Source organism: Macrobrachium rosenbergii, chromosome 26 (genome assembly GCF_040412425.1).
Source record: "Macrobrachium rosenbergii isolate ZJJX-2024 chromosome 26, ASM4041242v1, whole genome shotgun sequence".
Classification (NCBI taxonomy): Eukaryota; Metazoa; Arthropoda; class Malacostraca; order Decapoda; family Palaemonidae; genus Macrobrachium; species Macrobrachium rosenbergii.
The window spans coordinates 10,773,508-10,798,507 of record NC_089766.1 but is presented as its reverse complement, the minus strand read 5'-3'; the positions used below and the strand labels follow the sequence as shown (position 1 = coordinate 10,798,507).

Genomic DNA, 25,000 nt, shown 5'->3' with positions numbered 1-25,000 from the left:
TCTACCACAGTTCCTAAAGCCACGAATAGTTCCATCATCTCGGTAATAAATAACCGGTCCACAGAAACTTACCAAAGAACGGGTGGGAGACAGGGTATTGGCCTGTAAGTTAAACACACGCACACACACACAGATATATATATATATATATATATATATATATATATATATATATATATATATATATATATATATATATATATATGAATGAAATTTTATCACATCACCGTGATTCATATACAAATTTTAAGCTACAAACGTCCTTTAATATCAATTCGCTCTACCTCGGAAATAATACATTTTCATATATATATTACCGAAGGGGAATTTTTAGTTGATAATAAGTTCGTCGTCCGTGGGCTCGAACCAGCGAAGGACAAGAACTCAGGACCACAGTGACGCCTTAGCCCACAAAGCCAACTGAGTTCTTGTCCTTCGCTGGTTCGAGCCCACGGGATGACGAAACTTATTATCAACTAAAAATTCCCCTCGGTAACATATATGAAAATATATTATTTCCGAGGTAGAGCGAATTGATATTAAAGGACGTTTGCAGCTTAATGCTTATATATATATATATATATATATATATATATATATATATATATATATATATATATATATATATATATATATATATATGTGTGTGTGTGTGTGTGTGTGTACGTCGCACCGAAGAGTTCAACGAAATCTGTTAACAATATAAAATCGTTAATTCCCTTTGGCGCCACACGGTTGAATGAACCCTCTCCTTCTACACAACACAGAACTAGCAAGAATCAAACAACACTTTAAATAGCTCACGAACAAAAACACTTTAAACAGCTCACCAACAAACTAGATAACCAAACGTGTCAAAAATGAATAATGCGTTGATAAACTCATTCACTTTTATACGTTGATAAACTCATTCACTTTCAACTATTAGAAAGACTAATGTATTGAAAAGACTCGTACCTCATTAACTTCCTACACTCATAACGAACAACTGCCGCTTATATTGGCTGTCACTGCCTGTTGCTGGTTTCTGATTCGCTGATTTCTAGGGGGTGAGGTTGCCATCCCACACCGACCTCCCCAATAACATAAAAATACAAAAACGATAGGTGGTCACATAAGTCTTCTTAAGACTTGAAAAAATTCTACAGGTAACTGTCTTGTAGTTGCTGTATATAGTTCAGCCGTGACATTAATCTTTACCAAGAGTGTCAAAGTGCCCCATTCACTGAAAGGATTGAATTGAATATAGAATTTAGGACAAATGCCAAGCACTGGGACCTGTGAGGTCATTCAGCGCTGAAACGCAAATCGACAGTCAAAGGTTTGAAAGCGTAACAGGTGGAAAACCTCGCAGTTGCAATGTGAATTCATTGTTAGGAGAGGTTGGAAAGTAAGATGGAAGAAAGAGAATATGAAAGGAGGTTCAGTAAAAGGAACGAAAGGAGTTGCAGCTAGGGGCCGAAGGCAAGATGCAAAGAACCTTAAGTAATGCCTACAGTGCACCGCATGAGGTGCACTGACGGTACTAGGCCCCCTACGATGATTCGGTGATAGGTTCATTTTATTAATTCCGTAGACTATAAACCGCTAACTGGTCCATCTCATTCGAAGGATCTATGAACACTGCACCTGGCCAATGACGTGATAACATGAAGTTAAAATACTTTCATCACCAACGCTTGCAAACCCATAATTCGGATGTTTGACGACAACTTTGTGAAGTCGTAATCACGTAGGAAGAACCAACGAGTTGAAAATGTCATCTATTTCCTAATTATTCATTACATCTCAGAAATAATGAAAGATGAACTGTTGGCGTATTTACATCAAAATCAACAAATCACTCGACCACATTAAAAAAAAAATTGATCAATCAATAGGCTACAAAAAATTGTTGGGAAACATTTTAGGAAAAATGTACAAATATGTAAAGCTGTTCTTGTATATGGTAGGTATGCATATAAGGTTTCATGTATAAAGTCACAATTACCGCAATTATATGATACATATGTATGCATCTACACAGAAATAATTAATGAATGGATATAGATCTTTACTGCAAGTATATGGAAAGTTTGTATATAATATATACACATGTTACGGAACGGACACAAATGTTATGTATACAACATACATGCTATGTATATTTTTGAATTGACTGTATATGGAATTTAGGCCAAAGGCCAAGCACTGGGACCAATGAGGTCATACAGAAGGTGTAACGGGGGAAAACCTCGCAGTTGCACTATGAATCAATTGTTAGGAGAGGGTGGACAGTAAGATGGAAGAAAGAGAATATGAAAGGAGGTACAGCAAAAGGAACGGAAGGGGTTGCAGCTAGGGGCCGAATGAAGGCACGCTGCAAAGAACCTGAAGTAATGCCTACAGTGCACCGCATGATGTCCACTGGCGGCACTATCCATCTACGGGATATGTATATTATGGTGTATGAATATTCAGACATCAATCCTTAAGTTCATTTCGAGACCAAAGACAATAATGAAAAACCACAAATAAATCCCAGAAAATTATAAACAGCCGCACAGAAATCAGACAGAATAATTAATTACCAGGATTTACAGCGAGGCAGGCGCGGAATAAAGTACGATTAATGGCCGGCATTCGTAATTGCTTAATTACCCCGTTAACAAGTTCAAATTACTCGGTAATTTCTTGAGATTTTCTAAGAAAAAATTGCGAGATAATTCGATAATCACCACAGTCCTAAGCTGGCATAGGACCGCGAAGGAGCTGTGAGAAACGCGGCCTAATTTGGCATTGTTGGAATATAGTGAGTGCAGACTGTGGGAATTATGTTGGAAAATGAATGATGATGATGATTTATTTCCATCCCAATTACACATTTATATATACATACATACACATGCACACACGTCGCACATGCAAACACACACACACATTATATATACATATATATATAAAGTATAAAACACACTATTATGTATACACATATGTATGCATATACATAAAATCGTCCACTAATACATAAATACACAAATAAAAAATACAATAAATGTAATTCATGACCGAAAACATAGAATAAATGTCAAAAGAAATATATTATGTAGTTTCTTGAAGGATATAACTTGAACACATATTCTAAAACTTCAAATAAAATAAAACAAAATAAATATTTCTAAAAATTCAAATAAACCTAAAAACAAATGTTCCAAAAACTTCAAATCAAATAAAATAAATAAATATTTCTAAAAATTCAAATATTATAAACCTACAAACAAATATTCCAAAAACTCCAAATAAAATAAAATAAATAAATAAATATTCCTAAAAATCCAAACTAAAATAAAATTAAAAACAAAAAAAAAATATTCCTAAAAATCCAAATAAAACTAAAAACAAATATTCCAAAAACTTCAAATAAAATTAAATGAATATTCTATAAAGACTTACCGACAAGCCCCTAAACGCCCCACCCCCAAAATAAGCAAAAAAAAAAAAAAAAAAAAAAAAAAAAAAAATACTAAGGTAGAGAAATAAAAAGAAAATAACTGATAGCACGATAAGAAAATAAACCGGACAGCATTCCCCACTTTCCTCAAATAGGCCTAAGGGCAAACCGGGCCTATCCTCCTCGAGGAGCTTGACAGCTCTTCAAGGAAACAATTTCCCCTAATTTGATAGAAGTGTGCCCCACTTACGCGGCAATTTTGGGGCATACGTGAGAGAGAGAGAGAGAGAGAGAGAGAGAGAGAGAGAGAGAGAGAGAGAGAGAGAGAGAGAGGGCGCATTAGAGGTTGCCTGTGTCTCTTGCCTTAGGAATTGCAGGTTGCCTGTGTCTCTTGCCTTAGATTGCCAGGAATATAAAGGAAAGTAACATGTAAAACAGAGTAAAATGAGAGAGAGAGAGAGAGAGAGAGAGAGAGAGAGAGAGAGAGAGAGAGAGAGAGAGAGAGAGAGATCCATTTGCTCTTCTTAACCATCACGATCGAAACTAAAATGTGAAGCAACAAATTCTTATCAATTGATTTACTAATTATCAGTTATTCAGAGTCACTTAATCATCACTATTTCCCTTTTATAATAACAAAAAAATAAACACAACTAAACACAACTAACTCACGATCCTTGGAAATACAAATTACAAGAGGAAAAATAAAATGGCAGGTAAAAGTCAAGGTAGGGATATTACATCCCCTCGTAAAATTATACGATACGTCAATTATCAACTTCCTACAGCGTTATCTATTCATATTACGTAAGCATTCTTTCACGCTTAAAATATAGCTTTACACTGTATTCGAACTGGTAAATGATATAAGATATATACTATGTAAATGATTATATATATATATATATATATATATATATATATATATATATATATATATATATATCATTTACCTCTAAGTGAGGAATAACAACCCCATATTGTTCAACAAATTGTTTGGCGAAGTCCGTAAGCTTAAATTCAATCTAGAAATACGTAAGCTTAAATTCAATCTGGAAATACTGAAGCTTAAATTCAGTGCAGAAGTACGTAAGCTTAAATTCAATCTAGAAATATGTAAGCTTAAACTCAATCTGGAGGTACTTAAGCTTACATTCAATATAAAAGTACGTAAGCTTAAATTCAGTCTGTAAGTGCGTAAGCTTAAATTGCATTCAGAAGTATGTAAGCTTAAATTCGATCTACTACCACGCAAGCTTAAATTCGGTCTAGTAGTACGTAAGCTTAAATTTAATCTAGAAGTATGCAAGCTTAAATTCGATTAGAAGTACGTAAGATTGCATTCAATCTAGAAGTACGTAAGATTACATTCAATCTAGAAGTTCGTAAAATTACATTCAATCTAGAAGTACGTAAGATTACATTCAATCTAGAAGTTCGTAAGATTACATTCAATCTAGAAGTACGTAAGATTACATTCAATCTAGAAGTACGTAAGATTACATTCAATCTAGAAGTTCGTAAAATTTAATCTAGAAGTTCGTAAGATTACATTCAATCATTCAAATCTAGAAGTACGTAAGATTACATTCAATCTAGAAGTTCGTAAGATTACATTCAATCTAGAGTTACGTAAGCTTACATTTAATCTAGAAGTAAGCATACATTCAATCTATAAGTACGTAAGATTACATTCAATCTACAAGTGCATAAGATTACATTCAATCTACAAGTGCATAAGATTACATTCAATCTACAAGTGCATAAGATTACATTCAATCTACAAGTGCATAAGATTACATTCAATCTACATCCTTAAAACAGAAAAATGTAGTTTCATCTTTTTACCAGAGTCTACACTTGGTGCCAGCATTTTCAATCAAAATTATTTATCTTGCACGACCTTTAATATATACAACTAACCATTAATTAATGAACCAAAGTTTGGAAACGAAAAATGTAACCTTTGATAAAACCCATTTATAAAAAAAAGCAGGTCCTGATACATAAACTTTAACTACGAGAAAGAAGGAGAAAAAAACTTAAGCCAATATTATTATCGTAAAAAAAAAAAATTCTTGAAAGAATGACCATAAGGATAATACGATCATATTTACGAAGCTAAGGAATGCATTGACCCTTTACTCTAATACTGAACCGATAACATATACAAAACGTACACCAGATACACATTAATGTCTTTGACTTGTTTCCTCATGCTAATGATTACACTTGTAATACACCTGTTTGTCATTTCCAACCACCCCCCCTCCCGCAACTTACTCTCCTTCATTTGCATTTTCCCAACGCATAATGTCTCATCTCCAACTTCTAAACTTGAGGTTTTAGTTTTCTGTAAAAGAAAACTATTGTGCCGGCTTTGTCTGTCCGTCCGCACTTTATTCTGTTCGCAGTTTTTCTGTCGGCACTTTTTTCTGTCCGCCCTCAGATCTTAAAAACTACTGAGACCAGAGGGCTGCAAATTGTTATGTTGATCATCCACCCTCCAATCATCAAACATACCAAATTGCAGCCCTCTAGCTTCAGTAGTTTTTATTTTAAGGTTAAACTAAAGTTAGCCAAATTCGTGCATCTGGCAACGATATAGGATAGACCACCATTGGGCAGTGGATCAAGTTTCATGGGCGGCGGCTCATGCAGCATTATACCGAGACCACCGAAAGATAGATCTATTTTCGGTGGCCTTGATTATACGATTTAGCGGCTGTACAGAAAACACGATTGCGCCGAAGAAACTTCGGCGCATTTTTCACTTGTTTAAATTTGTCAAGAATTACTGTCTGCTATAGAAATGATATATCAAATTACAAGAACCTTTCCCATACCAGCAGCTTCATATCAATACCGTTATTACTTTTATTATACAGGCCGCTAACGATAAAAGGTAACACCCTATCATAAATGTAATTATCATTCCCACATCATTACATCCCTGTCATAAAACGTATCGACGTAGTAATTAACAGCCATAACAAATATGGCGGCCATTACATTATACTAATGGTAAATATGTAAAATGAAGCGATTATAATTTACTCATTATAGCCAACATTGTTGTAGCAATAAGTTTACAAAATGAAACTATTATAATTCATTAATATAACAGTCAGAGTTCATTTATAACAATACATAAAACGAAACTATTATAATTCACTAATTATAACCGTCAAAATTCAGTTATAAAAATAAAAACGTGTCTAACGAAACTATTATAATTCACTAATAACACCAGTCAAAGTTTAGTTACAACAATAAATACATAAAACGAAACTATAATAATTCACTAATTATAACAGTCAAATTCAGCTGTAACATAAATGCATAGAACGAAACTATTATAATTTACTAATTATAACAGTCAACACCAACCCAGTTCTCACAATAAATATGGGCGGGCTTCAATATGAATCCATACGAACGTAACTCCAGGGAAAAACACTAAATGAGGTGAAAAGTAAAAAAAAAAAATAAATAAATAAATAAAATAAGAGAAAAAAATACCGTTGATATATGAGGTGAAAAAGTAAAAAGAAATAAATAAAAAAATAAAAATGACAATTAAAAAATACCGTTGATATAGGAGGTGAAAAAGTAAAAAAAAAAAATTTTAATTACGAATTAAAATAAAAGAATACCGTTGACATATGAGGTGAAAAGTAAAAAAAATAGCAAAAATTAAAAATTAAAATTAAAAAAACACCGTTGACATATGAGGTGAAAAGTGAAAAAATATAAAAAATTAAAAATTGAAATAAAAAAAAAAATACCGTTGACATATGAAGTGAAAAAGTAAAAAAAAATATTTAATCGAAAATTAGTCAAAAAATACCGCTGACATATGAGGTGGAAAAGAAAAAAAAAATTTTTTAAATAAAAAATTAAAATAACAAAATACCGTTAACATGAGGTGAAAAAGTAAAAAAAAAAAATTTTTATTAAAAATTAAAATGACAAAATACCGTTGACATATGAGGTGAAAAAGTAAAAAAAAAAAAATAAAAAAATTAAAATGACAAAATACCGTTGACATATGAGGTGAAAAAGTAAAAAAAAAAATTAATTAAAAATTAAAATTTAAAAAATACCGTTGACATATGCAGTGAAAAAGTAAAAAAAAAATTATTAAAAATAAAATAAAAAAAATACCGTTGGCATATGAGGTGAAAAAGTAAAAAAAATTAAAAATTAAAATAAAAAATAACGTTGACATATGAGGTGAAAAAGTAAAAAAAAAAAAATTTTTTTTATTAAAAATTAAAATATAAAAATACCGCTGACATACACAAATGAACCCAATTTACATGCGAGGAGTAATCAAGGCACAGGTGACCTGAGTAGTTCTGTGTGCGCAGGGAGGAATGAGTCGACTTAATATTCAAAACGCATCTGTGATGAAACTTGAGAGAAAGTATTTCCCGGAGTTTCTAACCTACAGGCGCCTTTATGAATAGCTGCAGATACACTTTGTGAATAACAAATAAGTATCAGGTCCTAAGGTTTAATATATGCATACATAAATACACACACACACATATATATATATATATATATTAATAAAAAAGTATTATAAATATATATATATATATATATATATGTATATATATAATGTGTGTATATATACATATCTATATATGTACACATACATATAGATTTATATACTGTAAATACACACATATATAAATATAAATATATATATATATATATATATATATATATATATATATATATATATATATATATATATATATACACACATATAATATATTATATATATATACATATATATATATATATATATACAGACAGACAGATAGATAGATAGATAGATAGATAGATAGATAGATAGACAGACAGACAGACGGATTAAAACAACTAAAAAGAACAACTGCTTGATACGATTACAAGAACTAGCGGACTGTACGCCATACCACATGACAACAGATATAACCGCTAATAAATCACATAAACAAAAAATGAATCTCTTTACCGAAATAAATGCGAGTCTGCCAGATGAGAGAGAGAGAGAGAGAGAGAGAGAGAGAGAGAGAGAGAGAGAGAGAGAGAGAGAGAGAGAGAGACGGCGGCGCTCCATTTAAAAAAAAAAAAAATTAAGTCCGAAAGTTAGGCCTACCAAGACTGCCTCTACGGAGTTGAAAAGTAAGTAAATCCTTTTGGTACATAAGATTCTCATTACCAGGCGGAATGTTTTCGGCCAAAAGCTTAAGTAAGACTACGCTGGAAACGACAGCGAGAAAAAAGGGGGAGCATTTACTTAATAACTATGGCGGCGCCTGGGTGCGTTCAAAAGGGCTTTTTAATTTTTTTTTTTTTTTGCAGCTTGGCCGCGTTCAGAAGGACTGCGAAGGCGTTCATTACTCTCGCTGATGTAACACTTAACCACTCTTCCGCCGATTATATATTCCTGCGCTGATGCTTTATAACTACTGAACATTTCATATATTCGTATTAATGATGAACTGCGGCGTTAAAAAGTGTATTATTATTATTGTTATTATTATTATTATTATTATTATTATTATTATTAAACGTACCTTTAACATTTAGCCACCAAGACCTCTGTATCTTTATATATTTACGGTTTGAATTCAATGTCTATAGACATAAGCATATCCAAGTGTGAATTGAATTTATAGGTTAGTAGGTCTTGTAGCTTCTTCTTCTTTTTGTTTTTCTTCTTCTTCTTCTTATATATATATATATATATATATATATATATATATATATATATATATATATATATATATATATATATATATATATATATATATATATATATATATATATATATATATATATATATATATATATATATATATATATATATCATTCAAAAAGCGCAAACATTAATATGGAACAAGAATAAAAGGACATTACTTCACTAAGTTGCCACAGAATGCTCTTCATAAAAGATTGTGTAAAACCACCCATGAATAAATATATAGATACATCAGACAATAATTAAAGTCAGTGTGCCTTCAGATGTCTTCACTCTCACCCACAATATACTGTTCGTATACTATTCTCCTAACGTACTGCCTTGGCAAAATAAACAGTACATTGTTTAGTTCCGGAGTGAAAATCAAACCTCGCATCCCCATCTCCTTACTGGTGCTGAGAATATTCTTTTTATCATTCTGTATAGCCTTGTGAAAGCTCTTCATCATTTGATATTATTATTATTATTATTATTATTATTATTATTATTATTATTATTATTATTAATACTGTATTTCAGTCCACTGGCTTTTGTACTCTCATAGATGACCGCCAGCGTGCTGTCGACACGTTGCAGGAAATAAACCTAAGACAACAGAAATCTTTACATGTCCTCAGGAAACTTGGTATACCAGGTACATGCTGATGAAAAGAGGATTGTAAGACGAACAGAGAAGACTCTATATAAATTAAATGCCGTGGAAACAGCTATTATTATTATTATTATTATTATTATTATTATTATTATTATTATTATTATTATTATTATTATTATTATTATTATTAATGTCTTTACATTCTCATGAACCAGTCGGAAACTTCACACAGTAATTATTCTATACCACATCGTAGTGAAGCAAAAAAGACTGAATTTATGGCCTAAATACCACCTAAAAAAAACACATACATACATACATACATACACAGACATAAAACCATATCTCGAGGCAAGCCAGCTGAACTTCTAAGACAGAAATCGTCTCAGCCAAAAAAAAAAAAAAAAAAAAATGTCCCAGTAAAAAAAAAAAAATCGTCCCAGTAAAAAAAAAAAAAAAAAAAAAAAAAAAAACAGAAATCGTCCCAGAAAAAAATGGAAGTCCTCCAACTTCTCCGAGAGGAAATTGCCGGACAAGAATGGCGGACGAAGTTCTTTTCAAAGGCGAAGGACGAGTACAGGATCTGAATAGATGACTGTAGAGAACCCACAACAACAATAATACTATTACTATTTCAAAACTTACTACTATTGCTGCTAATGCTAATATTACTCCTGTTACGATTACTAATTGTTACACACACAAGAACAAAACCCTGGTTGAAAAATTATCAAAATAACATCATTAATGTGAATACCTACAATAATAATCATAAAGATGGCAATCAAAACTTGAATACTACTAATATTAATAATAATATTAATAACACTTTTAATCACGAGAGACAACACTGTTTACAAAATAACAACATAAAAAGCAATACACTTTCATATTGCTCTATTATGTCGCAAACTGTCAACATAATTTTTACAATAACCTTCAGCCTAATTGCGAAGTTTTGAAACAGATGTATTAATCATACCTTAGTAAAACTTTCATATCACTTTACTATACCGAAAATTGTCAATACCATTTTTACGATAATCTTCACTCTAATTGTGCAGTTTTGGAATATATATATTAATTAAATTTTTCAATATTCCGACACTATGCCTACTGCCGAAAATGCCAGAGAAACGCTGACAGCGTCCAAGAGTTAAAGAGAGTGCTAAATGACAACCAAAAGCGCTGATTGACAGCCAAAATCGCTACATCCAGGACCGACCTGTCACCTGTGCAGCCACACAGTAGCTACGCGACCCCGGGGCAGGTCGGAGCGAGCTCCACCGGACATTCCACCAATCACGCAAAGGTGACCTGAGGTGACGTCATCGACCGCAAGAGTTGAGGCCTTAGGGACAAAAGGCTTATGCCAAGGAGGATTTTCCTCGGCTCTGATTGTTTTTTGGACCGTTGTCATCTCGCCAAAGGAAACTGACAGGGTTACTTGAGGACACGACATGTCATTAACCGCGACGGGCTTTACTTCTGCCCAGGGCATCAGAGCGTGGGTATAAGTGTTGGTCGAAAACTGGGAATAACTGACTGCTAAGATGATATAGTCTATATATATATATATATATATATATATATATATATATATATATATATATATATATATATATATATAGACAGTATCACCTTAGCCATCCGTTACTCCCAATTTTCGACCAACACTTATACCCACGCTCTGATGCCCTTTAAATCATCGTTAGAGATACCCCTTTGTATCTAATGATTCACAATGCATCTCCTTTACAATGCATCTACTTTGTAAGTATACTTTACAAGAAAGAGGATTGAATTTTTCGGATTTTTCACAGCTTCTTTGACTCGCAGAATCTATCTTCTATATATATAACCCCTCCTACCTTCCTTTTTCCATCCCCTTCCCTCTTCCATCTCCTCCCCTTCCCACACCCCACCCACTTCCCCCCCCCCACCCACTTCCCCTCTCCCCTTTCCATTCCGCCTCCACCTTCCTCTTTCTTTCCACTCCATCCACTTCTCATTTTCCTCCCTCTCCCTTTTCCTTCCCCTCTTCTCCTTTCTCCTACCCTCCCCCTCACCTTCCATCTTTCCTTCCCTCCCCCCCCTCCCGCCTTCCCTCCTTTTCCCTCTTCCTTCCCCCTCCTTCCCTTCATCCTCCCCCTTTTCCACTTCCCCTCACCTTCCTACTCCCCCTCTCCCTTCCCCTCTTCCCTCCCTTCCCCCTTCCCTCACCCTCCCCCGTAAACGGATATCACTTTCGTTAACTACAATCATAAATCGGTTACAATTTCTGTCAAAACTAAAAAGTTTAAAATAAAAAATCTAGAAAAAAAATTTAAACTGCATTTATTAAAATGCGCTAAAAAGTAAACAATATCTTGAGACAGCAGGATTTTCTTACAATTAATTATATCTACAAAAGTAAAAGCGTGGGCCCCAAACATGGAAGGAAATGCTACAAGAAGTAAAATAAAATCTGTTTCTTTTCTTGCAGCCTTTCCTTCCATGTTTGGGGCCCACGCTTTTATTTTTGTAGACACGATTAATTGTAAGAAAATCTTGCTGTGTCTCAAAATATTGTTTTTACTTTTTAGTGCATTTTAATAAAAGCATGTTTAAAAATTTTTAAATTATTTTTTAATTTATCTTCCTACAGTCTTTAACTTAGTGTACAGTACCATCATTTTTTTAATGAAAAACGGGTCTCTAACAGTTTTCTATTGTCATTCGTGGAAATATTTTAGGTTGATTTGAAATCCTCATGTTGACAATTTTTTCACTTTTTCTAAAAAAGTAGATAAAGGAAAACATTAGACAGGGAAAATTAGTCTTAATGATTTCAGCTGAGGTGAGTGTTGGGATGACGATTTCTGAGGATTCCTTGGGTTTCCTTGGACGAGTCTTCGATTCTTCAAGGCACTTCAGCGGCGGCGTCTCCAGGAGCACCCGGAAACTGTCTTCAGAACTCCCCAACGAAGAAGAAGAAGAAGAAGAAGAAGAAGAAGAAGAAGAGACGGAGAAAACCAAGAAGAAGGATTTTCTGGAGACGAGACAAGAATGATGAGGACTCGGAAGGAATCCCGTGGGCGCTGCAGTCTTCCTCAGAACGGATTCTTCTTCATCTTCGCTTCCCGAATCAGGAAGTGGCAGATTTTAAAACTAATCTTAGAGAAAGCTATAGTGTACGGTTAACATTGCGTAAAATGTTTGCCCTAGAAGTATTTGTATTGTATGTGCTCATATTTGTTGCTTGTGAATTGTACAACATGCCTTGTGATCGAGGAATTCATGGACACTTTCGGGAAAATCTTCATCATTTTGCCATCGCCGAGTCTTGGACTCCAGAGGTTGTGGAAACTCGACCACCGAACAGCGTAGGCATTGAGACGTCGGCCCTTGCCGGTGCCATCCATTCGATGGCCTTGATGGCAGGGCTCTTGGCGTTGCTGGCTGTTTACTGGAGGAGGAAACTCTTTGTATGCGATGCTCTTGATCGTGATGAGGACGACCTGGAAGTGCCCACACTGGATACAATTCTTTTGACCGAAGATCTGGAAAGCTCACAGGAGGAGGACGACGAGGAGGAGGACGACGAGGAGGAGGAACAAGAACTCGACAGCTCTGATTATGATGATGATGGTGAGGAGGAGGAGGAGGAAGAAGAAGAAAGCATCATATTAACTGAAGAAATCGACAGCATTGAGGAGGAGGAGGAGGAGGAGGAGGAGGAGCAGGAAGATAATGAGGAAGAAGACAGGCTGAAAACTGAAGAATTAGACAGCACCGAGGATGAGGATCAGAAAGAAGAAATGGAAGATGCCAACCAAGAATCCCACCTGAAAGAGGACCAAGTGGCTCTCCAACGACAACTGGAGCTCACAAAAGGAGAAAACTCTAGGCTCAGGGAGCTGGCTACTTGCTACGAGGCTCAACTTGAAGCTTCACACAGAAACGTGGCTAATCTTGAAAACAGAAATTGTGAACTCCAGAAAAATCTCGCCAGTGATACCCAGAAAAACATCAGCTTTCAGAATGAGGTCCTGATACTAAAAGATCGAGTCCAGTCGCTACAGTCAGAATTGCGGCATAAAGAATCTCAACTGGTCTTGGCAACAGAAGCTCTAAACACTGAGAGAGCGAAAAATGATATAACTGGTGCAGAGCTTGAAGTGCTGAGGAACTGGGTCACCAAGATTAAGGATGACTCAGAAGATAAAATCTTGGTAATTACTGCACTGAAGGAACGTCTCGGAGATGAACAAGAAAAGGCCCAAATTTTAAAGGAAGAAGTCCAGGTACTGAAGAACTGGGTCTCGGAATTAGGAGGCCAAAATACCCAACTCAAGGAAGACTTAGAAGAAACAATCCTGGAAGCGACAACACTCAAGAACTCTTTAGTAAATGAGAAAAGGGATGCTCTCCATCAGAGGAAGGAAATGGAGAACTTATTGGAGGAGGAAAAGAAAAGAAGCAACAGCATGGAGACATCACTGAGAACCATAAAAGTAGAGCTCCATAACAGGGACCAGCAGATAGAAAATTTCGTCAGCGCACAACAAAAATTAATATGTGACAATCAAGATCTGGAAGACACACTAGAAGTTGCCCTTAATTGCAGAAAGGAGCTGGAGAGAGAAAGGAGCCAAATGAGACTGCATTACCAGGAAAGGCTCAAAGAAAAGGACAATGAAAATGAGAAGCTAAGAGAACAGGAGCAACAGGTGCAGGAGAACTTGGAAAACGCTTTGCACCAACAACAGAACTTGGAATGCTCTTTGAAACGTGCAGAAGGAGAGATCTGCTCTTTGAAAAAGGCAGAAAGCACAAACCTCCGTGAACTTGAACAACTTCGGAAAGAATGTGAAAGATTGACAGAAAAATGTAGGATGCAGGAGGAGAATAAAATTACAGAACAAAAACGTATCAGGGAATACCTAAGGATGCAGGAAGAAGAACTGAGGAATCACGATAAGTATATGCTGATGGCGCTCCTCCATGGGACTGCTCAGAGAAACTTCCTTCTGGAACACATTGCACTGGACTGTGGAAACAAAAGCCTGAACAACAACAGCGAAGAAACAACTGAGGGAAAAGACCAAGGCCAGGAAGAGGACCGATATGATCAAGTGCAGAAGCTAGAAGAGGAACAGGACAGGATGTACCACAATGCCCAGCGAGAAAAGGATGACTACGGGAAGCAGTGGGAGGACCTGACGCAGATGGTGGAGGACCTAATTCAGGGAGACGAACGAATGGATTACTGAGGAAGCCCAATCTGAGGCAGCAGTCCAGGAGGGACAGACTGCAGAAGGGATCACACTGCCAGCCACAAGTAGCTGATGGAGGAATTCTGGCTGTCTGTCCAGCAAGAAGGACACAGAGCTTGAGAAATCCGAAGGGCAGTGTGGATGAGTCACACATTGACTTGATGACTGTGGGGTCGAAGACGCACCTCTGGCAGCATGGGAGGAACTCAAGATCCTACCTAGGTTCCTTTGAAGGCGTCCCCCCACGCCTTCCAAGGTTCCTCTGCAGGTGTTCCCCCACACCTTCTGAGGTTCCTCTGAAGGTGTTCCCCCACACCCTCTGAGGTTCCACTGAAGGTGTGTCTGGGGTTTCTCCCTAGATGCCTCTGGTGTGCGTTCGACAATGCAGTTGTCAGGCTAGTCTGTGACCCATTCATTTGTCTCTTGGAGATGTCCGGATGTCATCGGTCAAGCTCGTCACCAAAAAGAAATCAGTAGCTGTCAGGTCCACTTAAGGTTGGGCTAACCAATTCGAGACATAGGCAACATTGCCTGTCATCGAAAATGGATTTCTGCCCACTTTTTGGATGGTGACCGGTCTCCTTAAGGATATCAGTGGCTGTCAGGTCCACTTAAAGTTGGGTATACCAGTTCAGCCAACTTTTTGGATGGTGGCCTGTCCCCTTAAGGAAATCAGTAGCTGTCAGGTCCACTTAAGGTTGGGTATACCAGTTCGAGACATAGGCAACTTTGCCTCTGTCATAGCTGGATTTCTGCCCACCTTTTGAATGGTGGCCTGTCTCCTTAAGTAAATCAGTGGCTGTCAGGTTCACTTAAGGTTGGGTATACCAGTTCGAGACATAAGCAACTTTGCCTCTGTAATCGAAAGTGGGTTTGTGCCCACCTTTTGGATGGTGGCCTGTCTCCTTAAGGAAATCAGTGGCTGTCAGACCCACTTAAGGTTGGGTATACCAGTTCGAGACATAGGCAACTTTGCCTTTGTCATTGAAACTGTATTTCTGCCCACCTTTTGGATGGTGGCCTGTCTCCTTAAGGAAAGCAGTGGCTATCAGGTCCACGTAAGGTTGGGTATACCAGTTCGAGACACAGGCAACTTTGCCTCTGTCATGGAAACTGGACTTCCGCCCACCTTTTGGGTGGTGGCCTGTCTCCTTAAGGAAATCAGTAGCTGTCAGACTCACTTAAAGTTGGGTATACCAGTTCGAGACATAGGTAACTTTGCCTCTGTCATGGAAACTGGACTTCCGCCCACCTTTTGGGTGGTGGCCTGTCTCCTTAAGGAAATCAGTAGCTGTCAGACTCACTTAAGGTTGGGTATACCAGTTCGAGATGCAGGCAACTCTGCCTTTGTCATTGAAACTGGATTTCCACCCACCTTTTGGGTGGTGGCCTGTCTCCTTAAGGAAATCAGTAGCTGTCAGACCCACTTAAGGTTGGGTATACCAGTTCGAGATACAGGCAACTCTGCCTTTGTCATTGAAACTGGATTTCTGCCCAACTTTTGGATGGTGGCCTGTCTCCTTAAGGAAATCAGTAGCTGTCAGACTCACTTAAAGTTGGGTATACCAGTTCGAAACATAGGTAACTTTGCCTCTGTCATGGAAACTGGACTTCCGCCCACCTTTTGGGTGGTGGCCTGTCTCCTTAAGGAAATCAGTAGCTGTCAGACTCACTTAAGGTTGGGTATACCAGTTCGAGATGCAGGCAACTCTGCCTTTGTCATTGAAACTGGATTTCCACCCACCTTTTGGGTGGTGGCCTGTCTCCTTAAGGAAATCAGTAGCTGTCAGACCCACTTAAGGTTGGGTATACCAGTTCGAGATACAGGCAACTCTGCCTCTGTCATTGAAACTGGATTTCTGCCCAACTTTTGGATGGTGGCCTGTCTCCTTAAGGAAATCAGTAGCTGTCAGACTCACTTAAGGTTGGGTATACCAGTTCGAGACATAGGTAACTTTGCCTCTGTCATTGAAACTGGACTTCTGCCCACCTTTTGGGTGGTGGCCTGTCTCCTTAAGGAAATCAGTAGCTGTCAGACCCACTTAAGGTTGGGTATACCAGTTCGAGATGCAGGCAACTCTGCCTCTGTCATTGAAACTGGATTTCTGCCCAACTTTTGGATGGTGGCCTGTCTCCTTAAGGAAATCAGTAGCTGTCAGACTCACTTAAGGTTGGGTATACCAGTTCGAGACACAGGCAACTTTGCCTCTGTCATTGAAACTGGATTTCTGCCCACCTTTTGGGTGGTGGCCTGTCTCCTTAAGGAAATCAGTGGCTGTCAGACCCACTTAAGGTTGGGTATACCAGTTTGAGACACAGGCAACTTTGCCTCTGGCATCGAAACTGGATTTCCGCCAACCTTTTGGATGGTGGCCTGTCTCCTTAAGGAAATCAGTAGCTGTCAGACTCACTTAAGGTTGGGTATACCAGTTTGAGACACAGGCAACTTTGCCTCTGTCATTGAAACTGGATTTCTGCCCACCTTTTGGGTGGTGGCCTGTCTCCTTAAGGAAATCAGTGTCTGTCAGACCCACTTAAGGTTGGGTATACCAGTTCGAGATACAGGCAACTCTGCCTCTGTCATTGAAACTGGATTTCTGCCCAACTTTTGGATGGTGGCCTGCCTCCTTAAGGAAATCAGTAGCTGTCAGACTCACTTAAAGTTGGGTATACCAGTTCGAGACATAGGTAACTTTGCCTCTGTCATGGAAACTGGACTTCCGCCCACCTTTTGGGTGGTGGCCTGTCTCCTTAAGGAAATCAGTAGCTGCCAGACTCACTTAAGGTTGGGTATACCAGTTCGAGATGCAGGCAACTCTGCCTCTGTCATTGAAACTGGATTTCTGCCCAACTTTTGGATGGTGGCCTGTCTCCTTAAGGAAATCAGTAGCTGTCAGACTCACTTAAGGTTGGGTATACCAGTTCGAGACACAGGCAACTTTGCCTCTGTCATCGAAACTGGATTTCTGCCCAACTTTTGGGTGGTGGCCTGTCTCCTTAAGAAATCAGTAGCTGTCAGACCCACTTAAAGGTTGGGTATACCAGTTCGAGATACATGGCAACTCTGCCTCTGTCATTGAAACTGGATTTCTGCCCAACTTTTGGATGGTGGCCTGTCTCCTTAAGGAAATCAGTAGCTGTCAGACCCACTTAAGGTTGGGTATACCAGTTCGAGATACAGGCAACTCTGCCTCTGTCATTGAAACTGGATTTCTGCCCACATTTTGGGTGGTGGCCTGTCTCCTTAAGGAAATCAGTAGCTGTCAGACCCACTTAAGGTTGGGTATACCAGTTCGAGACACAGGCAACTTTGACTCTGTCATTGAAACTGGATTTCTGCCCAACTTTTGGGCGGTGGCCTGTCTCCTTAAGGAAATCAGTAGCTGTCAGACTCACTTAAGGTTGGGTATACCAGTTCGAGATACTGGCAACTCTGCCTCTGTCATTGAAACTGGATTTCTGCCTATTTTTTGGATGGTGGCCTGTCTCCTTAAGGAAATCAGTAGCTGTCAGACCCACTTAAGGTTGGGTATACCAGTTCGAGACATAGGTAACTTGGCTCTGTCACTATAACTGGATTTCTGCCAACCTTTTGGATGGTGGCCTGTCTCCTTAAGGAAATCAGTAGCTGTCAGACTCACTTAAGGTTGGGTATACCAGTTCGAGACACAAGCAACTTTGCCTCTGTCACTGAAACTGGATTTCCGCCCAACTTTTGGGTGGTGGCCTGTCTCCTTAAGGAAATCAGTAGCTGTCAGACCCACTTAAGGTTGGGTATACCAGTTCGAGATACAGGCAACTCTGCCTCTGTCATTGAAACTGGATTTCTGCCCAACTTTTGGATGGTGGCCTGTCTCCTTAAGGAAATCAGTAGCTGTCAGACCCACTTAAGGTTGGGTATACCAGTTCGAGACAGGCCTCTGTCATTGAAACTGGATTTCTGCCCACCTTTTGGGTGGTGGCCTGTCTCCTTAAGGAAATCAGTAGCTGTCAGACCCACTTAAGGTTGGGTATACCAGTTCGAGACACAGGCAACTTTGACTCTGTCATTGAAACTGGATTTCTGCCCACCTTTTGGGTGGTGGCCTGCCTCCTTAAGGATATCAGTAGCTGTCAGAACCACTTAAGGTTGGGTATACCAGTTCGAGACACAAGCAACTTTGCCTCTGTCATTGAAACTGGATTTCTGCCCACCTTTTGGGTGGTGGCCAGTCTCCTTAAGGAAATCAGTAGCTGTCAGAACCACTTAAGGTTGGGTATACCAGTTTGAGACACAGGCAACTTTGCCTCTGTTATTGAAACTGGATTTCCGCCCACCTTTTGGGTGGTGGCCTGTCTCCTTAAGGAAATCAGTAGCTGTCAGACCCACTTAAGTTTGGGCATACCAGTTCGAGATACGGGTAACTTTGCCTCTGTCATTAAAACTGGATTTCCGCCCACCTTTTGGGTGGTGGCCTGTCTCCTTAAGGAAATCAGTAGCTGTCAGACTCACTTAAGGTTGGGTATACCAGTTCGAGATACAGGCAACTTTGCCCTGTCATTGAAACTGGATATCCGCCCATCTTTTGGATGGTGGCCTGTCTCCTTAAGGAAATCAGTAGCTGTCAGACCCACTTAAGGTTGGGTATACCAGTTCGAGACACAGGCAACTTTGCCTCTGTCATTGAAACTGGATTTCTGCCCAACCTTTTGGATGGTGGCCTGTCTCCTTAAGGAAATCAGTAGCTGTCAGACCCACTTCAATGTTGGGTATACCAGTTCGAGACAGGCAACTTTGCCTCTGTCATTGAAACTGGGTTTCCACCCACCTTTTGGATGGTGGCCTGCCTCCTTAAGGAAATCAGTAGCTGTCAGACCCACTTAAGGTTGGGTATACCAGTTCGAGACATAGGCAACTTTGCCTCTGTCATTGAAACTGGATTTCTGCCCACCTTTTGGATGGTGGCCTGTCTTCTTAAGGAAATCAGCAGCTGTCAGACTCACTTAAGGTTGGGTATACCAGTTCGAGACACAGGCAACTCTGCCTCTGTCATTGAAACTGGATTTCTGCCCACCTTTTGGGTGGTGGCCTGTCTCCTTAAGGAAATCAGAAGCTGTCAGACTCCACTTAAGGTTGGGCATACCAGTTCGAGATACAGGTAACTTTGCCTCTGTCATTGAAACTGGATTTCTGCCCACCTTTGGGTGGTGGCCTGTCTCCTTAAGGAAATCAGTAGCTGTCAGACCCACTTAAGGTTGGGTATACCAGTTCGAGACAGGCAACTTTGGCTCTGTCATTGAAACTGGGTTTCCACCCACCTTTTGGATGGTGGCCTGCCTCCTTAAGGAAATCAGTAGCTGTCAGACCCACTTAAGGTTGGGTATACCAGTTCGAGACACAGGCAACTTTGCCTCTGTAATTGAAACTGGATTTCTGCCCACCTTTTGGATGGTGGCCTGTCTTCTTAAGGAAATCAGCAGCTGTCAGACTCACTTAAGGTTGGGTATACCAGTTCGAGATACAGGTAACTCTGCCTCTGTCATTGAAACTGGATTTCCACCCACCTTTTGGGTGGTGGCCTGTCTCCTTAAGGAAATCAGAAGCTGTCAGACCCACTTAAGGTTGGGTATACCAGTTCGAGACACAGGCAACTTTGCCTCTGTCATTGAAACTGGATTTCTGCCCACCTTTTGGGTGGTGGCCTGTCTCCTTAAGGAAATCAGTAGCTGTCAGACCCACTTAAGGTTGGGTATACCAGTTCGAGACAGGCAACTTTGGCTCTGTCATTGAAACTGGGTTTCCACCCACCTTTGGATGGTGGCCTGCCTCCTTAAGGAAATCAGTAGCTGTCAGACCCACTTAAGGTTGGGTATACCAGTTCGAGACACAGGCAACTTTGCCTCTGTCATTGAAACTGGATTTCTGCCCACCTTTTGGATGGTGGCCTGTCTTCTTAAGGAAATCAGCAGCTGTCAGACCCACTTAAGGTTGGGTATACCAGTTCGAGACACAGGCAACTTTGCCTCTGTAATTGAAACTGGATTTCTGCCCACCTTTTGGATGGTGGCCTGTCTTCTTAAGGAAATCAGTAGCTGTCAGACCCACTTAAGGTTGGGTATACCAGTTCGAGATACAGGTAACTCTGCCTCTGTCATTGAAACTGGATTTCCACCCACCTTTTGGGTGGTGGCCTGTCTCCTTAAGGAAATCAGTAGCTGTCAGACCCACTTAAGGTTGGGCATACCAGTTCGAGATACAGGCAACTTTGCCTCTGTCATTGAAACTGGATTTCTGCCCACCTTTTGGGTGGTGGCCTGTCTCCTTAAGGAAATCAGTAGCTGTCAGACCCACTTAAGGTTGGGTATACCAGTTCGAGACACAGGCAACTTTGCCTCTGTCATTGAAACTGGATTTCTGCCCACCTTTTGGATGGTGGCCTGTCTCCTTAAGGAAATCAGTAGCTGTCAGACCCACTTAAGGTTGGGTATACCAGTTCGAGACACAGGCAACTTTGCCTCTGTCATTGAAACTGGATTTCTGCCCACCTTTTGGATGGTGGCCTGTCTCATTAAGGAAATCAGTAGCTGTCAGACTCACTTAAGGTTGGGTATACCAGTTCGAGACACAGGCAACTTTGCCTCTGTCATTGAAACTGGATTTCCGCCCACCTTTTGGGTGGTGGCCTGTCTCCTTAAGGAAATCAGCAGCTGTCAGACTCATTTAAGGTTGGGTATACCAGTTCTAGATACAGGCAACTTTGCCTCTGTCATTGAAACTGGATTTCTGCCCACCTTTTGGGTGGTGGCCTGTCTCCTTAAGGAAATCAGTAGCTGTCAGACTCACTTAAGGTTGAGTATACCAGTTCAAGACACAGGCAACTTTGCCTCTGTCATAGAAACTCGATTTCCGCCCACCTTTTGGGTGGTGGCCTGTCTCCTTAATGAAATCAGTAGCTGTCAGACCCACTTAAGGTTGGGTATACCAGTTCGAGACACAGGCAACTTTGACTCTGTCATTGAAACTGGATTTCTGCCCAACTTTTGGGCGGTGGCCTGTCTCCTTAAGGAAATCAGTAGCTGTCAGACCCACTTAAGGTTGGGCATACTAGTTCGAGATACAGGCAACTTTGCCTCTGTCATTGAAACTGGATTTCTGCCCACCTTTTGGGTGGTGGCCTGTCTCCTTAAGGAAATCAGCAGCTGTCAGACTCACTTAAGGTTGGGTATACCAGTTCGAGACACAGGCAACTTTGCCTCTGTCATTGAAACTGGATTTCCGCCCACCTTTTGGGTGGTGGCCTGTCTCCTTAAGGAAATCAGTAGCTGTCAGACCCACTTAAGGTTGGGTATACCAGTTCGAGACACAGGCAACTTTGCCTCTGTCATTGAAACTGAATTTCCGCCCACCTTTTGGGTGGTGGCCTGCCTCCTTAAGGAAATCAGTAGCTGTCAGACTCACTTAAGGTTGGGTATACCAGTTCGAGACACAGGCAACTTTGCCTCTGTCATTGAAACTGGATTTCTGCCCACCTTTTGGATGGTGGCCTGTCTCATTAAGGAAATCAGTAGCTGTCAGACCCACTTAAGGTTGGGTATACCAGTTCGAGACACAGGCAACTTTGCCTCTTGTCATTGAAACTGGATTTCTGCCCACCTTTTGGGTGGTGGCCTGTCTCCTTAAGGAAATCAGCAGCTGTCAGACCCACTTAAGGTTGGGTATACCAGTTCGAGACACAGGCAAGTTTGCCTCTGTCATCGAAACTGGATTTCTGCCCACATTTTGGATGGTGGCCTGTCTCCTTAAGGAAATCAGTAACTGTCAGGGCCACTTAAGGTTGGGTATATCAGTTTGAGACACAGGGAACTTTGTCTCCGTCATTGAAACTGGATTTCTGCCTACCTTTTGGATGGTAGCCTGTCTCCTTAAGGAAATCAGTGGCTGTTAGGTACACTTAAGGTTTGGTAAACCAGTTCAAGACATAGGCAACTTTGCCTCTGTCATCGAAACTGATATCTGCCAACCTTTTGGATGGTAGCCTGTCTCCTTAAGGAATTCTTTAGCTGTCAGGCCCATTTAAGGTTGGGTATACCATTTGGAGACATAGGGAGCTTTGCCTCTGCTATCAAAACTGGATTTCTGCCCCTTATTTTGGATGGTGACCTGTCTCCTTAAGGAAACCAGTAGCATGAGGGAAGGAGGTTGTGGGTGCCACGTCTTTCTCTATTTTCAAAATAGGGAAAGGCTAAACTCACCTGATGAGCCCTTTGGCAAGGGCGAAATCTCCTCATCATTAATGAACGTCGTTGCACAGTTATACCCAACAACAAATCCGGATGTATTAAAAAGAGGGAGAGTCATTTTAGCCACTTCTTAAGACGTTGCTCATGGGGCCGAATTAGAAAATGAAGATTTTATAATACAATTATAGTTACAAAATCTCTATGAAAACATTTGAGGCCATCTCTTTTATGTGAACAGCACATAAACATCGTCCTACCTTAGGGAAACTAGCGAGTGAAAACGATATAAAAATACTTCATGAAACTATGGGTCTGCAGTCATAATCTCAGCTGACCAAAGAAAAGAACTGATCTTATTACACAGGGAAATCATGTTACCTTCGGCTAATCAACTCAGTTTCAAAAATCCCCCGACAAAATGCAGAAAAAATTGACTTAAAATACACCTGTGAAATCTGTGAATTAATTCTGATACCACGTCTTTAGGCCACGCAACAGGTACGCAGGCAGCTTCCTTTTGTTGTTGTATACCTCTAAATATTCAAGTTAGAAGAACAATCATTTTTACTCTGTATAAACGTTAATGTTAATTTCATTTTGGAAAGAATAACATGAAAGAAAAAAAAGTGTACAAATTTAAAAATCGAAAAATTAATGATGCTACAGAAAATTTATACAAGCAAAAGAGAAAATACAATCACAATTTCATGTTAGATACAGATGCCGTGCACCTTTCATTGTTAGAGAGGGCATTAATAACAAAAAAAATTCAGACCACTAATCACGTAAATAAAACATTAAATAAACATTAAAGAAAGGAGAAACAAATAATACAGATAAACAACTGTCACGTATCAGCCAATCAAAACCTTCGAAAGGTTCTCATACTTTGAACGAAGAGATTTCTTACTTTGCCACTAAGTGTATGTGTGTTTGTTTGTTTGTGGGGTCCAGTATGTTTGTGTTTGTGGGGGGTGGGGATGAAGGGGTTTGCTTGTTCAAGAGGATGACCTCAAGCAGTAGTGCACGAGGTACGTGCATAATTCGAGCATGACCTTTGGATTTTAAAATAAAGATGAAAAACAAATAAATAAAAATCTTCCATCTTCCTGGAAAATCTGCTCTATGAATATATTATTCTTTATGGCCAAGTTTTTAAACTAAAAATACTATTGCATTCTGATATAAACACAAACAACTCTGGTAAACTAAAATTGCTACTGCTTTTTATAATGTAAACTAAATTTTCTACTACGTTTTTCAAGCAAACTAAAATTGCTATTGCTTTTTATTAGGTAAACTAAAATGCCACTGCTTTTTTTATAATGTAAACTAAAATTGCTAATGCTTCTTTATAATGTAAACTAAAATTGCTGCTGCTTTTTTATAATGTAAACTAAAATTGCTACTGCTTTTTTATAATGTAAACTAAAATTGCTACTGCTTCTTTTATAATGTAAACTAAAATTGCTACTGCTTTTTTTTAATAAGCTTTTATAATGTAAACTAAAATTGCTAAAAACATAAAAGATCAAAACAGATAATGTAAACTAAAATTGCTACTGGCGTTTTTTATAATGTAAACTAAAATTGACTACTTCGCACCTTTTTTCCTAAGACTCATATAAATATTCCAACTAGAAAATAAATACCCAGAAATCCCAAAGGTAAAAACATAAAGATCAAAACGAAACACAAAACAGAAAAGAGACAAAAGAATACAAATGTATCATATATCA

The 25,000-nt window shown here is 38.9% G+C and overlaps 2 protein-coding genes across 2 annotated transcripts in view; one reads left to right on the top strand and one right to left on the bottom strand.

The window, feature by feature from the left end:
* LOC136853022 (putative polypeptide N-acetylgalactosaminyltransferase 9) overlaps nucleotides 1-25,000 on the bottom strand; it is a 344,125-nt gene that overhangs the window by 307,958 nt on the left and 11,167 nt on the right. The window lies entirely within an intron of this gene.
* On the top strand, nucleotides 13,041-15,038 carry LOC136852693 (golgin subfamily A member 6-like protein 22). The gene has a single exon (XM_067127605.1). It carries the CDS (start codon nucleotides 13,041-13,043, stop codon nucleotides 15,036-15,038), a length of 1,998 nt encoding a protein of 665 aa, XP_066983706.1.